Raw genomic sequence first — 12,301 nt, 5'->3', positions numbered from 1 at the left:
GCGTCTCTCTAGTGCACTTGCTCTCAATAAGAAATGAACATTTGCACTTCAAAGGTGCGCACACACACGTGCACACGCACTCACCACTTCATCAAGTACACCTGTACATTATCACAAGATCAATCCAGTACTTTTTAAGATCATCACGCTCACTTTTGAGAAGGTAATAACACACTTATTAACACACTGGAGTTCCCCAGGGAAATGTTTGAGGTCCTATTGTGTTTCTCTAAAGGTTGAAAGGTCCCAAAGTAAAAAGTGAACAATTCATCGTAAAAAGAAGCGGGTGGGGAAATCCCAGAATAAAATATTTCGAAAAGGTATCAAAGAAAACAAGTAGGAATTCAACATTTATTTTAAAATAAAAGGTAAAACATTTCAAATTAATTTTAGATCCATGTCATTAATTAAAACGGGTAAAAAAAAAAAAAGAATTTATTAAAAAAGATTCATGCAAACATAAAAAAAACTCTAAATTTGTGTTTAAAAAACATTTAATGAATTACAAGTAACATTGAATTAAAACAGCTTAAAAAAAACTAAATTCATTTTAAAAGATTTCATTACAAAAATAAGGACAAATTCATAATCATCAAATTGGACTTAGATTTAAAACCTTATTAAAAGTAAGTTAAAAAAAATACAAATGAAAAATTCACTGGAATTTTTTTTTTTTTTTATCATTTCCATTCCAATTGGCAAACATTTTGTGTGGAGTCCCTCAGGGAAATGTATACGGCACCATTAGCTTTTATATAGGTTGAAGCCTCCATTTTCGTTAAGGTGTTCCGAGTCTTTGTCTACACTGTGTATCACATGCACATTTCTTCTTGTGTGTGTGCGTGTAGGAACAGGGTGCTTCCTCACATCATTGAGGCCAAATACTTGGACATCATGGATGCCCAACATATGTAGCTGCAGAGGGCGAAAACGGCGCCAGATGCAACACAAAAGACCTGCCGCAAAAGGGCGAGGAGGAAAAAAAAGTTTGATTTTTGCTTTTGTTTTTGTTTTTGTTTTTTTTTAACGCCAAACTGTGCGAAGGCGAAAAAGGAAGTCCGGCAGCGACTGTTGCCAAAGCGCAAACGTTCCAACAGGGCGGGAAAAGCCGCCCGAAGAACAATTCCAGAACGCCCCGATTCACCGCAAGTTGTCGTCCTTGTGTTTGCTTGGAGTACTTGAACTACTCACTAATGCCGTGTAAGTGACAAACGGTGTAGCGGCACAACCCCTTTTCTCACACCTTGCGTGTTTTTACACCGTGCTGGTGCTGGTGGTGTTTGGTCCACGTGACGTGTACTTACACTGTGTTGATGAGTAGTTGAATACTAGATGCAAAAGGTAGCGTGGATGTGGGTTCCCCCCCCCCCCCCCCTTCTATCAGGCATTCCCTTTAACATTCCGTAGAGGAGGCGCTGCTTGGCATCATCGCAGGTTGTCCCGCCCTTACGACGTCCTTCCGCGCTTGTTTGTCCCTAATTGTACAAAGACGGACGGTCAGCTTGCTCAAAGGCTACAGTAAAAATGGGCAATATCCATCTTTTTTTTTCCCCACTTGAAACCAGTCCCTCGCCTGTCATCAAAGGGCAGCATGTTGACATGGAAAAACTTCAATACCAAACACAATCGACCATTTGACACCACACACATGAATGAATTTCCTGTGTCAAATTCAGCCTACATTCATTTGATGAAAAGAAAAATGACCGGCGCAAACTGTCACCTAAGGATCTCATAAGGGCTAGGTCTTCCTGGCCCAACCTTAACCACAATCCTATCCTTTCCTGTCCTGTCTCTATCCCATCGTATCCTGTCCTGAACCCTAAGCCCGAGCCCTCCCACCACCCTGTCCCAAACACCTGCTCCATAACCATGTCCACCAACACTTCCTGCCTAGTACCAAATCCTAACCCGAACCTCTATCACCAAATCCTTGCAGTTCCTATTCCCATTACACTTCCTGTCCTGTCCCGAACGATAACTATCTGCTCAGACTTCCTGTCTTTTCCCAACCGCCGAACAAAAACAAAAGTTCACAAGTCCAGCTTTTATGTCATGGTATTTACATCCCAATGTGTTAAACATCCCAGGTGGTTTCAAAATAAAAGTGCACTGTCCTGAGTTGTTTAACACATTGAAATGGAAATACCATGAAATAAAATGATCATTTTGATCGGAAACCGAAATGTCTTGACATACAACAAAAATTCACGTCCCTAACTCCTATCTCCCAACCGCTGCTGTCCTATTCCTAACCTCTATCCTTCTACCCTGTCCTGTCCCTTACACACAACGCCCGCAGTACCCTAAACCCCAACCTTACCACGACCACAACACTTGGAGTCCTCCCCCTAACCTCCGTCCGCCAGCCCTTCCCGTCGATAACATAAGCCTTCCTGTCTCAAACCCCAGCCTCTAGCTTTTCCTGTTTCTGTCCTGTCGTTCACCATAATCCCCCGTCCTGTCCCTTACTGCGAACCATTTGCATTCCCGCCCCAAACGTTAACCCCTATCCCCTAACACTTGTTGTCCCCCAGCCCTTTCTTGTTGTGTACTGTCGCAAATCCCAACGTGAAGCCCTAAACCGACGCTCATCCCAAGCCTGTAACGATAACCCAAATTCTACTCCAAGCCCTTCCTGTCCTGTCCCCTGACAACAACCCTAACCTTACGTTTTATGGGGAATGGAAATCAAAACATATATTCACTTATATATATTGTGTGTAATTATTTAGAATGGCAGCACAAACCAAAACTTGTAGTTTTACAACAACTCTCAATATATTATTGCATTAAAAAATAGCTTTGAATATTTATTTATCTTTTGGTTTCTTTGAAAGAAATGCTTATGTTGTGCGCATATCATTTCTTGTGTTGGGAATGTTTGTCTGCAGTTTTGGCTTCATGCGTTTACATCTAGGAAAACATTCCACCCTCCCGAATCCACAGTTGTTCTGGAAAGTGACATCAAAAGCATTCGAATGCGTCATTTTTGTAAAGTAACGTCACGTAATAGTCCCGAGGTTTGGATTAACAATGTTGTTTGCTACATGGAACTGAGATTTTTGTACACCTCTTGCTTTTTCCTACAACCCATTGCCAATTCACAGACGGTCCTCGAATGCAACACGTGACGACTCAGCAATACTGTGTATAAATAAAAAAAAATTAACAAAAAAAAAAAAAAAAAAGCTCAGCGAGCTCTATTTTTGAAGACGAAGAAAAGAAAAAAAAAAAAGCTCCCCTCGTGCAGTCTGTTCCATTGGACCACGCGGGAAAAGTCGTAAGCCGACGTGGAGACATTTGCATAATCCTCTGAATGATCCTCGCAGGGAAAAGAGGAAAACGAGCAGTCACACGGACTCAGACAAACTTTTCATCATCCCAAAAGTCTTTTGCATTCTTGACTTCCACACTTAAGTGTTTTATTGTGTATTAGTTGTTTTGCTCGACATTCCGGAAACTGTTTTCTTTTCTTACATAACCTACTTTTCTAACCATGAATGTAAGATGTGCATATATATATATATATATATATATATATATATATATATATATATATATATATATATATATATATATATATATATATATATATATATATATATATATATATATATATATATATATATATATATATATATATATATATATATATATATATATATATATATATATATATATCTTTTGAGTCATTTTTCTGTTGTGGGAAAAGATCTGCTATATTTGTAAGCTGGAATATGATGTAAAAAATATCTTAAGAGAATGTGTTGTTTTATTACATAGTATATAAATAAATATAAATATATATATACTTACACTGAAAAAAAAGAGACTATCTCAAGCTGTTTGCCAAATAAAAAGTAGTAATGTTGGGGTGTTTTTTTTCTTTGTTGTCTAGCAAACAGCTAACGCCAATGCTAACCTGCCAATGCCTCACCTCAAATACGAGTGACCTTCGCTCTTAGGCTCTGTGCCACTATTTATAACCATCCACAAATAAATACCTCACATTAAATAGTAGCTTCTGCCTTAGTTAACCCATCAAGGCTGGGAGTGCATAACCGTCTTTCTACCCTTAAAGCCTGGAGCGCTGTTGCATCTTTATACCCTTAAGGAGAGCATTTACATCATTTCCTTTTTTTTTTTTAAATCCAATTTTTGTTCTCTTAACCAATGAAATGCATCAGAAAAAACACGCGATGGTGTCGTGAGCCCGCAGAGGATGTTCTGGAATTCTTTGGAGTCATAATGGTAGACGCCATCGATCGCGGGAGCTTTGAGCTTTGTGTTGAATTTCTGGGAAAACTTCAGGTTTTCAAAGGTAATTCCAAAGATGACCTTAGGTTTTGGGGAGCTGTTGAGCCAGGCGCTTTTGGCTATAATGGGTTAAAGGCCTGTACTCCACTTAATATTCACCCACTTGGACAAAAAAATAGCCTCGCTTTAAATCTTGGCTTCTGCTCCAACAGATGTCGCGCACCAATGAATCATCCACCAGAACAAATCAACACCTCACCTCAAATGGAGGCCTTCACTGAAATCAAGGCCATGTCCTAATTAATTGACACCTTCCTAAACAGATAAACATCACATTTCAAATATGAGAGGCCTCTGTTCGTCAAGGTAATAGACACCTTGCATCAATTATTGCTTGTATTCTCGAACAAATAAACACCTTGCTTCTGAAACACCACACCCCAAATATTCACCATCACTTAGCCTCAAATAATTGCCTTCGCCATGCCCCAATGAATATCCATCCACTTGGGCAAATGAATGCCACACCTCAAATAGTTGCTTGGGTTCTAAGAGGCTGCGCTCCAATGAGTTGTACACTAGCGAACGCCATCCTTCATACAGTATACAATATGCCTCAATTCCACTTGGGCAAATAAACACTTCAACTCAAATAGTGGCCTATGCTTTAATAGAGGCCGTGCCCCACTTAATCATCATCTAACTGAACAAATAAACACGGCGCCGGGAATATCAGCCTGTGCTCTAATAGATGCTGCGCCCCAATAATTACCTTGACTCTAATTGGAGCCCTGCGCCAATGAATCGAGATACACTTACAACAAATGACAAATAAATGTCTCACCTCAAATAAGTTGCGTGTGCGCTAAAGGCCACGATCCAATGAATCGTCTCCTTGAACAAATATACACCTGAAACAAATTAGTTACTTCATCTCAATATGTGTGCCCCATTTGTCATCATCCACTTGAACCAATAAACACCTCACCTCAAGTCATGGCAGAGGCCTTGCCCTTATTGGTCGCCCCCTGGAAAAGAAAATGAACACCTCAAGCCAATTAGTGACCTCCACACTTAATAGAATCCTTGCCCCTATTAATCACTGCACTCTCACCTCAACTCGTGCTTACAGACGTCATCATTGATTCATTGAAAAAAGAGAAAATATCATTTTAATTTGTTGACAAAATGCCTACCATGGACAATAAGCTCAACTCTAATAATAACATCGAAGACTTCATATTGACCAGACTATTGTTCACTGCGCAACACTTGAGGCTTCAAACTGTCCTCTTGCGCCACCCTCAGGTCATTACGATCACCTCACTAGCTTGAAAACGAACTGAGAGTGTTTTTTTAGAAAGATTCGCTGCTTTTCTGGAGGTCATATCTCGCTTTAGATTTGAATAATGTTTCAAAAGCGCTGGTGAACTTATTTTTGTGTTGCCAAGCAAGCAGGTGAGTCGACTTCAGGTAGAGCATCTGCGCGTGCGCTCTGCCCATGTCATTGGCACTGCGGTGTGGAGCAGAAGGCGAGCTTTTTTCATCTTGTATTTATTTATTTTGCGGCAGTACAAGATTATTTTTCTTATTTGTGGTTCCTTAACTATTTGTACCTTAAGTATCATTTTATTTATTTTGAAACCTCTTATTACTATTGACTCTTACAAACAAATGTGTCTTGGCGACACTGTGATCACACTACACGTTTAAAGAATGAGGTTATTTTTCCTCCGGATGGCGTCCAAGTAACAAATGAAACAAGCGGAGAGACCGGAAACTGGTGCGAAGCCTAAATGTTGCACCAGAGATCTGTTGCCATGCATATGGTCCATTGACGGTATCTTGACATTATTATTGTCTGTTAGTACTAGCCTAGCGTTAGCCGAGCGACCGGAAGTTAGCACGCCGCTGGACCCCGAACGCGGAAATGTCTCGTGCGGAGCACATTTTGGGGGGTGACTGAGTGTTCGTGGGCCGGGCCCATGAACTTTCGGGGTTGGGTCGGCTTGATTCATCTTCCGCCTGCCTCCCTCCTTCGGCTGTGTTGTGCGTCCAGTCGCTGTCCGCTTGTCCTCGCCACCCGTCCCAAGAAAAGCACGTGTGTTAACATGGCGGAAGAGGCGAAGAAACAAGCCGCCTATACGGCCGTTGACAACCACGTCCAGGTATTGACTTGCACACGTTTTGGTATTGTGATCATTGTCCACGACGCCGCTCTCACTAGCTGCACGTTCTGGCTATGCTAACGTAGTTAGCTGGTAAGACAAAACAATGGAGTATTGTTTTGTCCAGTCAGATTTCAGACTCCTTTTGTTGACATGGAAATCTAACGCGACCCAATTTAGACATACGGTAGAAGGCTGCAAAACGTCTACACACCCCTCTTAATTTTTTTTTTAAAACTTTTTTTCCCCCTTGATACATTTTGCCTATAATTCCCAAAACGCCGACTTATCACCAAAAGAACAGCACACAACAAAACACTTCTGAAGTCCACACAAGTGCAATGAGTTCCAATTCTTTAGAATCTGTTTGCTGTCCAACAGAACAATCAAGTGGTTGGAGTCGGCAGTGGCTCGACAATCGTGTATGCAGTGGACAGACTAGGTGAGTGAATCATCATAAGTCTAAAAATAATGAACATTAAATCTGAAATGGATGACCATGGGATCTTCTGGCTTTTTTGTGCGTACTGTCATGGCAGACATGTCCACCTAATTTCGTGTTGATTGGTGAAATTGGTGTCTGGGGCATTCATTCATTCATTCATTTCTTTCTTTATTAACTTTCCAACGTCTCTTGGGTTCTCATTTGGTGCCAAGCTTCACCCACATTAAATAGTGTAGGCAAATAGTTTCACAATATAAAATCTGTCCAGGATTCTTTTCTTCCCATTGGGGCTTTGTTGGGTCAATTTCCGTACGGGACTTGGTCAAAGTCCTACAATGACACAAAATGGCAGCTTCGAACCAAAATGGCCATCTTCATGTTCAATTCTGGGCATGGGTCCTTGAGACTTTTTGTGCGTTGTGTCACAAGAGATATTCCCAATTTCTGCTTGATTGGTGGAAACACGTATCAGGAGCTGATTTATCTTTTTTTTTTTTTTTTCAAGGGAGTCAGTTTAGGGGGCTTGTGTTGGAGACAAAAAAATTACAAGTTGTCCGGCATGTTGAGTCCCCCCAAAAGGCGATTCATTTGTCAGAAAGATAAACATAAACTTCATCGCCTGGTTTTGGGTCCCCAATGATGATGTTAATGTGTTTTTTAACCAACGTGTGCTTGACTATTTCAACTTTTTTTTTTTAAATTTCTTTTTTTGTTTTTGTCCAGCGGAGAGAGTGCGTCAGGAGAAGCTGAACATCATCTGTGTGCCCACCTCCTTCCAGGTTCGTTTGGCTTTTCCTTGGTCATGTAATGGCATATTTCCTTATATTGCCCAAGTAAAGAAATAAAGTTAGCATGTTTGTCCTTCTTCAGGCCCGTCAGCTGATTCTGCAGCACGGACTGATGCTGTCGGATCTGGACAGACACCCTGAGGTATGACCAGCGGCCTCGTGTTAAGGGGCCGGACATGAGTTTGACGTCCACCGAGCTTGCAGTGTGACCAGGACGCTTGTGCTAGTTAGTTAGTTTACATATAAATCTTTGGTGGGAAAAAAAAAAAAAATTGTATACATCAAAAGATAATCGGAAACTTTATTTTAACAAGTTAAAGCTTTTTTTTAACTTTTCCAACAGCAAGAAAAATTGACTAGTTTCCTTAAACTTTGACTGCAGAACAACTTTACACTTTTAACCGTAGTCAAAGTTTACATTTTTTGATTGACACAGTCCAAATTTAAAAAAAAAAATTGTTTCTAGTATTTATTAACAGTAAAACATTTTAAAACTTCAACAACAGCAGAATTAGATTGCATTTTTAAAAATCCATAAACAGTAGATCAAGTTTACCAATATGTTTTATAAACAATTTGTAACTTTATTAGCAACAGAACACGATTACCTTTCTACCCTTGATCAAAACCCGAACAAGTTTACAAACCTTTTTTAACGACTTTATTAGCAGCAAACCAGGTTTACATACAAAACTCTTAACAGCAACATAAGTTCACATTTGAAAACTTTCCTAGCGGCAGAACAAGTTCATGAGACGGCGCTATTGTTTGGCGTTGGCGCAGGCCGGCTCTCGTTCTTAAATTGTGTCTCCTGCATTTGGGTCAGCTGGATGTCGCCATCGACGGGGCGGACGAGGTGGACGCAGATCTGACTCTGATCAAAGGCGGTGGGTGAGTTCCACATCGCGGCTCCGCTTCCCGCGGGCTCTTTTGGTTGGCAGCCGTCACCGACATTTTGTTTGTCAGGGGCTGCTTGACTCAGGAAAAGATCGTCGCCGGCTGCGCCCGCCATTTTGTCGTCATCGCCGACTACAGGTTTGGATTCAAGATGATGGTGTTTCCACACTGAGATTATATTGAAGATTTCCGCCGTCTCCTCTGTCAGGAAGGACTCCAAAGCGATGGGCCAGCAGTGGAAGAAGGGCGTTCCCATCGAGGTGGTCCCCATGGCCCACGTGCCCGTCTCCAGGAGGATCGTCAAACTTTTTGGAGGGGAGGCCAACTTGCGGATGGGTGTCAGCAAAGCTGTAAGTATTTTAAAAAAAAAAAATAAATAATCTACCGGCAAAAAGGCAGTTCATGCCACTTTTTTTTTTTTTTAGCAGTACGGGTTTTCACTTTTGGGTAATCACAGATACTGAGTACCGATACCAGTAGCACTTTTGATACTTGAAATTTCAATGAACACAATGACAGATAATTGTGAACAAAGACCTTTCTTTCTGACTGCTCTGCTAACAAAAACTGCTATATACTGCCTGACACCGCTAATGAGCTTTTCCTTTCTTTTTGGAGGAGACATCTAAGCAAGGCACAATGTGATTGGCTACTTGCAGAACTGAGTAAACGAGCCGCCTCGGAGGGGAGGGGAGGGGTGAGCAGTTACGCAGAGAGGGAGCAAGATGAAAGAGATTGTGCAAACACGGAGGCCTTTTTTGCTCTGTTGATTAATGTGCATAGTCCTTAGATGATAATAATTGAGAGAAAATAGCGCCGGCAGGTACTAGTTTGACCCAAGGACGACATGAGTAGCCCACGGGTCTGTTTGAAAAATAGCTCACCAGTATTGTGACACTGTAACAAACTACGAATTAAAACGCTTCAAAAGGAGGTTAACATTTATCTATTTTATGTCTATTTATTTCTTTATTTAAGCAAAACATGTTACACGTTTCTTAATGTACCAAAATATTGTATATTTTGTTTAAAACAAAATAGATTGTGTTCAGTTTTATTTAACCCCCCGCAAAAAAAATCAGAGCTGTAGTTTGAATACCGAGATGCTGCGATGTTTTTGCTCAGCTATCTATCTTGCTGTCAGAATCTAATCTCAGCCCATGTCTAATTACAAATTCCAGCTACATAAAAGTACGGTACGTAAACTAGCTATGTTGACTGTACTGAATTCAACGGGAAAAAATAGACCTTTATTAATGCACTGAATAATAATAATCATAATATGGTTCTCTTCTTCTCAGTTGGTGAAAGCAAGTAGAGGCGTAACGCGACTGTATCGGCAGGCGTGGAACAAGTGAAATGTGTCCGTTTAGTTCCGGCAACTGCCGCTGTAAGTTTGTCTGCTTTGTGGCCGCGTCAGGGTCCTGTGGTGACAGACAACGGCAACTTCATCCTGGACTGGAAGTTTGAGCGCGCTCACTGCTGGAAGGACGTCAACCAAGCCATCAAGATGATTCCGGGTGAGGTCCGCCGAATGTCAGGAAAAGCCTACTGGAACGTCTCAACCTTATTTGCGGTCCGTCGGAGGCAATTTACAGTGGTGGCAGATGTTTGAGTGGGATCCAAGTTCGTTGCGAACGCGGCGTCGTTCCCACTCATAAGAGGGAGTGCACACTTTTGCAACTAGGCCGTGCCATTTTTTTTTATCGTCCTCAGGGGTGGTGGAGACGGGACTGTTTGTGGGCATGGCGGAGCGCGCCTACTTCGGCACGGAAGACGGGCGCGTGCAGGTGCGCGACGCGCCCGTCAACTGACAACTGCGACTGGGACTCATCTGGCTACTTCCTGCTGGAACACAATTTGACAAGTCAACTGTCTGATGTGCACGATTGGCGCATCTTTTAACTCTGGGGGAATTTGAGGCCATTGTAAAAGACGGCGAAATAAGGTCCATTGGATCAAGTGATTCCGTTTGTATTTTTCTTTTCGGGTTTTATCTGTCTTGCGTGATTTGGCGTAACTCACCATTTGGATTTTGTGCTGCCGTCTCGACCAGGTCGCTCTTGGGAAAAGACGTTTTAAAGAGTATTTTTACCTGGTGAAAAAAGGCGATTGAATGATGGATGCAGTGAACAGTATGGGCCACATTCTCCTGTTAGCGCTTGCCTCATTTTATTGCGCAATTTGACTGTGTGCCGATTCTCTCGTCCACACGTCTGACTTGGGCCAACAGAGATTTTTTTTAAGCCGATTACAATATTTAGCACAAAAAAATTCACCTATGACTGTCAGATGTGTGCGGATGAGAGTTCATACTGCAGACGCATCAGATTCATATCCGATTTTTATCTATATACAAAAGAGGCCTGTGTCAGATTTGGAAAAAATCTGAATTGTACTGTTCACACTGGATAAAAAAAAAAAAAAAAAAAATCGGAGAAATGTTATCCAACTGTTACGTATTGTCGGCATCCAAAAAGTGGCCAACTGCGCATCTTTTCTGATTCAAGCACTCAAGAGAATATGCCCCTATGTGCCTTGATATAGCTGCTGTTGTATTTAGAAGGAAGTCAAATGAAGACACTGGGATGTCATAATCTGAAAACCGTGTATTCACAGGTAGCGCTTCCTGTGTCTCCACTTCTCACGCCCCCCAAAAATTGAAACAGCTTTTGCCTCTTCTCAGTGTTGTTTTCAGTGCCTGTGCCATTGCTACATCTACATCTTCTACTACACCAAAGTCTGTTTTGCAACAGCATTTTTTATCATTCCAATGTGACTGTGACTGATTTTGACTGTACCGGGTACTGTTTTTTTTTTTTTTGATTTTTCAAGAATACAGGACCAAAATAGTGCATGTGCCTGATTCTAACTTTTCAAATAAACTTAATCATGATATAAAATTTGAGTTGGTTGTTATTAGAGACGGACGGTTCAATCCGACACTTATTTAAAATAAAAAAGTTTTTGGTTTAAAAAAAAAAGCCGTCTGGTGAGGCATTGTTGCAATGTCATACGCCTTTATGCCCCAGGGTGGCGCTATGAAGCCAAAATTGCAGCTTCCGAGAAGGTCGAGTTTAAATTGGGCAGAATCGTCCCAAATACTTAAAACGTAACATAACGTCAATCGCTATACAAACATAATTTTAGTACAACACTGGCTGTGAGTGTTGTTAAAATCAGTTTGATCTTAGCGGCAAGAAAGATTCGTCGCATTTTTACCTTTGTATAATATGATAATGAATTCGTCCACAAGGGAGATTCACAGCTGCAGTCGTCTCCACAATGAAATCACAAAGATGCAGGCATGCCTACTTTAATATTGAAGATAAGGAAAATCTTAATATATATCTTAGTATACATACAAGTATATATATTTTTTGTCCAGAAGTAAAATGTAGGTAAATTATTCATTTTTTTAATTAAATCATTATTACTACTACACCTTAATTCCAGTTCGGTCTTGGATACATTTCAGACTCTGTACCTCTTTACTTTTATTTAAGCAATAGTTGAATCGGTGCTTCTACTTTTTACCCGTTTTTTTCAGTATTTCGTTTAAGGGCATGCCGTCATTTTAACCTTTTTTTTTAATCAAGTTTCGACTTGTCAACAGTTGGAACATAACCCGTGACCAGGAAGAGGAAATATCACCGCAACTGTCCACTGGGGAGCCACGTTGGTGTTTTTGCGTCAGGCGACCGCCGATGATTGACGGCTGAACTATCCAATAGACTTATCTC

General features: G+C 41.0%; 2 protein-coding genes and 1 long non-coding RNA gene across 8 annotated transcripts in view; 2 read left to right on the top strand and 1 right to left on the bottom strand.

Moving 5' to 3' along the window:
- The window catches only part of slc4a11 (solute carrier family 4 member 11), a 53,259-nt gene extending 50,068 nt beyond the window's left edge, over positions 1-3,191 (top strand). For all 5 annotated transcript variants that reach the window (XM_086049061.1, XM_086049059.1, XM_086049057.1 and 2 more), the window contains one exon: positions 849-3,191. In XM_086049061.1, coding sequence (XP_085905187.1) covers positions 849-915 — 67 coding nt within the window. In that variant the 3' untranslated portion in view covers positions 916-3,191. The remainder of the gene's footprint in view (positions 1-848) is intronic.
- A 1,909-nt stretch (positions 3,192-5,100) lies between these two features.
- Positions 5,101-6,495, bottom strand: LOC147137035 (uncharacterized). The gene is made up of 3 exons (XR_015089266.1): positions 5,375-6,495; positions 5,249-5,288; positions 5,101-5,171 (listed from the first exon to the last, which is right to left on the bottom strand). It is a non-coding gene; the product is annotated as an uncharacterized LOC147137035 (long non-coding RNA).
- rpia (ribose 5-phosphate isomerase A (ribose 5-phosphate epimerase)) lies at positions 5,576-11,461 on the top strand. Of its 2 annotated transcripts, XM_086049063.1 has the most exons (10): positions 5,576-5,718; positions 6,320-6,428; positions 6,810-6,870; positions 7,597-7,652; positions 7,744-7,803; positions 8,488-8,552; positions 8,628-8,696; positions 8,767-8,908; positions 9,979-10,078; positions 10,275-11,461. In XM_086049063.1, the coding sequence occupies exons 2-10, from the start codon at positions 6,372-6,374 to the stop codon at positions 10,370-10,372; spliced, it is 708 nt and encodes a 235-aa protein (XP_085905189.1). In that variant the 5' UTR covers positions 5,576-5,718; positions 6,320-6,371; the 3' UTR covers positions 10,373-11,461. The 2 variants fall into 2 exon arrangements, with proteins under 2 accessions (XP_085905189.1, XP_085905188.1); XM_086049062.1 differs by lacking the exon at positions 5,576-5,718 and having other exon boundaries at positions 5,745-6,428.
- The last annotated feature ends 840 nt before the right edge of the window (positions 11,462-12,301 follow it).

Source organism: Filicampus tigris, chromosome 13, assembly GCF_054856515.1.
Source record: "Filicampus tigris isolate MCC_2025a chromosome 13, RoL_Ftig_1.0, whole genome shotgun sequence".
Lineage (NCBI taxonomy): Eukaryota > Metazoa > Chordata > Actinopteri > Syngnathiformes > Syngnathidae > Filicampus > Filicampus tigris.
This window is presented reverse-complemented; position numbering and strand designations above follow the sequence as displayed.

What these genes read in the sequence shown, in the direction of transcription:
- rpia (XM_086049062.1), top strand. Translation starts at nt 6,246, where the DNA reads ATGAACTTTCGGGGTTGGGTCGGCTTGATTCATCTTCCGCCTGCCTCC. An exon ending in CCGTTGACAACCACGTCCAG is followed by an intron (nt 6,429 to 6,809) that starts GTATTGACTTGC and finishes GCTGTCCAACAG; the next exon opens with AACAATCAAGTGGTTGGAGT. An exon ending in GTCGTCATCGCCGACTACAG is followed by an intron (nt 8,697 to 8,766) that starts GTTTGGATTCAA and finishes CTCCTCTGTCAG; the next exon opens with GAAGGACTCCAAAGCGATGG.